Source organism: Aplysia californica, unplaced genomic scaffold (genome assembly GCF_000002075.1).
Source record: "Aplysia californica isolate F4 #8 unplaced genomic scaffold, AplCal3.0 scaffold00175, whole genome shotgun sequence".
Lineage (NCBI taxonomy): Eukaryota > Metazoa > Mollusca > Gastropoda > Aplysiida > Aplysiidae > Aplysia > Aplysia californica.
Genome location: NW_004797445.1, coordinates 781426 through 784887, shown reverse-complemented (window position 1 = coordinate 784887; position 3462 = coordinate 781426). Strand labels below are relative to the sequence as shown.

General features: G+C 41.2%; 1 protein-coding gene across 5 annotated transcripts in view; it reads right to left on the bottom strand.

Moving 5' to 3' along the window:
- The window catches only part of LOC101847584, a 39048-nt gene that overhangs the window by 6482 nt on the left and 29104 nt on the right, over nt 1-3462 (bottom strand). For all 5 annotated transcript variants that reach the window (XM_005098222.3, XM_005098224.3, XM_005098225.3 and 2 more), the window contains exon 4: nt 76-291. In XM_005098222.3, the coding sequence (XP_005098279.1) occupies nt 76-291 (216 nt within the window). The remainder of the gene's footprint in view (nt 1-75; nt 292-3462) is intronic.

The following is a 3462-nucleotide window of genomic DNA, read 5'->3' as shown; positions in this document are numbered from 1 at the left end:
AGAGAGAGAGAGAGAGAGAGAGAGACAACATGATTGTTTTTAAAGTAAAAATTCATGAAAAAAAGGATAGCACACCTGAGCAATATCCTCGACGAGACTTGTGGTGCAGGGCCGGGCCTTGACGAAAACGGCACTGTACCTGTCGTCAGGCTTGCACAGGAGCCGGACACAGCTAGCCAGCAGTTGTTTGTACTCGCTAGGCTGGATCAACTTCTTCTTGTACAGGAAGCCCAGCGTAGTGATAGCGTCCGGCTCTGACAGAGACAGCATGCCTGGGATACGGTGCATCATCTGAGATAAGAGGAAGGTAAGGGGGGGAAAAAAAGGGGGGGGGGGGTCAGTTTGAAAGTGACGTCTCTTTGTTTGCTTGTGAAGGCGTTTGACGCCATGCTAGACACAATATTGGGGCACTTTGCCAAGAGAGGCAGGTAGGGACCGTATGGAGGGTAGGGTATGGGTTTGCTCGCATTTCAACATTACAAAGGCATTTCCAGGAAGGACCTACGAATCTGATGTCCATCCCCGATAGGATTACGCCAGGAATGCGGAAAGCCTCGGGGGGAAAATCTCTCTAATGGGGGTGTTGGAACATGTGTCGTCAGCGTCACAGCCGTAAGACAGAGTTATGAAAGAAGGGTTTTTGAGTTTTTGAGTTTTTGAGTTTTGGGGTAAAGAAAAGATACCGACACAATAACGGCCATAAAGTGCAGGGAAAAGGAAGAAAAATAGATAGAAACATCAAAGGCAAAGGGAAGAAGTAGGACCTACCAGTGGCACCCTCCAACCATCCGCATTAAAAAGAAGAATATAAAACAACAGAGACGATAAATATATTCAACATGTACTTATGAGCGGATAATATGTTCAAGTATAACATCACAGCGGTCTTCTTTTTTTCTTTTTTTTCTTTCTTTTTTTTTTGGGGGGGTCACATCGTGTCCTTATTTGCTTACAAATATACATCGTAGAGATAATAGTATTATTGATATACCCTAGGCAGTTTTAGTTTACATATTTCCTTTCATTATATTGTTTTCATTAACAACGAATACAAGATCCCCGTAGACAGACTGAGACGTTCGATAACATAAAGTCGGAATTGTTTCAAACGGCCAGTCTTTGTCATAAGGAGAAAAGTGGTTGTTTGAGAAGGGTGGACGTCCTACACTGCGTTATTATGATGTGAAAAAATACGTAAAAGGGAAGTGGCATTTGTACAGATGCTTGTCTTGTTCAGGTGGTCGTTAGAGCAGATTCGAATGCAACTTCCTCATATAAAAAAAATCAAATTCACGACCTCTGAATGCAACGTCACAAGACCTCAGAAGCCTGTCTCCTTATGACCATGTCTACTGCATGTGTGAAAGGAGTGCCCTATTCCCACGGCGTCGACAAATCGGATGCTCGTTTATCTAATGACGTCATGTTTTCAGGGTTTGACGACACCCGGTACCACTGAGCTAGCTGAAATGAATTGACGGTAAATGCCATACACATACGTGACAAATTTTAGATATTTAAGTATAAGGTGGCGGGTCACTTTAGTCCTGCCTGCCAGGGCCAACATTAGCTGGGGAAAAAACTTGGTATCCCAGCATAAAGAAGAAAATATTGGACCAAATAACTTTATCTCTCGGAAATCGAGCTCGTGTCGTTGGCGTGCACATCAAAGAGCCTTACTAGAGTACCACATGAGCCAGTAGACTGATGTCCTCTGGCGTTTGAGGTTTTTATGTGAGTAAAAAGTAGGGGGAGGAGGGTATGTCCACTGTCCACCAATATCAAAACCTGGGCAGTTTCAGCACCAATACGGCTCACATCTCCCCATATTTTGACACTTCCTCGCATAAAAGACAACTGTTTTAGTGCCGTATCTATGTCGAGGTGGATTGGATAGAATTCTTTCCCGGTCTGATTCACAGATAAAGTTACAAAAGTTTCTTGTTTTTGTTTGTTTGGTTTGTTCTGTTTGTTTGTTTTTGTACCTTTTCTGTTGCTTTTGTTTATCTGCTTGTTTGTTTGTTTGTTTGTTTTGTTTCGTCTGTTTTGCTTGTTTTTCTTTCGTCGACCCCCAGGGTGGACAATTAAAACTAAGAGCCAAGTGTGAGAACTCAGTGTGTCACCAACCGGACAAATATAGGTGGAAGGACCTCACAATTATAATAGTGAGTCAGTTGGCAGAAAAACTATTAATCTAAAAAAGAAAAGAAACAGAAAAGAGGACACAGACGTAGTTAGTGATAATTTTATGTGAGTCTGGAAATGTATGGGGAACATTTTAGAGCAAAGAAGTATTCCGTCAAAAGAGTTCGGTTTTGGTTTGAGGTGTGAGTGCCATTACGATAAAACGACGGAAATTTAGTTCAATTTTGTTTTGTGTGCATGAACAAAAGCATAGAGTCTATTGATTCAGTAAAGATCATATGGAGCAGGGGAAAAGAATCAAGACAGTTACACATAAACAACAAAAGGAAATAAAAGAAGAAGTGCCCACCAGTATGTCACCCTCCAACCACCCACTTTGAGTACAGGAAATGTAAGATGAAAAACAAGATAGACAGAAACAACAGCCAGCAAGAAAAGATGAAGAAACCTAGTGGCGCCTACCAACGAACCGCAGTCAAAAGAGTAAATAGAGCAAAACGTGGACAGACATTGAGGTCATGCAGGAAAAAGGTTAACAGTTCCCTAAAGAATGCATAACATGTTATGTTGGATATATTCAACATTTACAAAGGGGTCGTTCAGAACACTTACCCACTGTGCGCACACAAAAAGCGTTTAGTCCTATTTTGAGTCTATTGAGGGCGGCCTCAGATCATTTTTTAAAAAGTGTATAAAGAGTATGCGGTACATGAGGATGTGTGTGTGTGTGTGTGTGTGTGTGTGTGTGTGAGTGTGTGTGTGTGTGTGTGTGTTAGTGCCCCCATTTCGAACTCTCACCAGAAAACATATTTTGAGAAAACGTACCGGTATCTATTAAATCATAAGGAGCTTTTATTGATCCCAGAAAGAAGGGAAAGGAGGTGAAAATAAACTTGTCTTTTTGTGCGTGTCCCGTGTTCAATCTGTCAAATCTCGGATTTTTTTAACGGAGCTATTTCTTATTTTCCCACGTTCTTCTCTTTGGTTCATTTGTGTTTCGTAACAATGTGGTGGATATAGCTAGGTATTATTTCTGGGAAGGTTTTCTTTTGAAAGAAAGGGGAGGCAGGAAGGGGGGGGGAGATGTAAATGATTATGATCAAGTATGCAAAAACAAGCTGCCATGCTCACGTATTATTTACACACACATGTATGCACACACATACACATACACATACACACAAGCACAAAACAACACAAACATAAATACACACATAAACAAATAAAACACATACAAACACACACACAGACAACCACAAACACAAACAAAAAACACAGACACAAACATTGACACAAACACACACACACACACACACA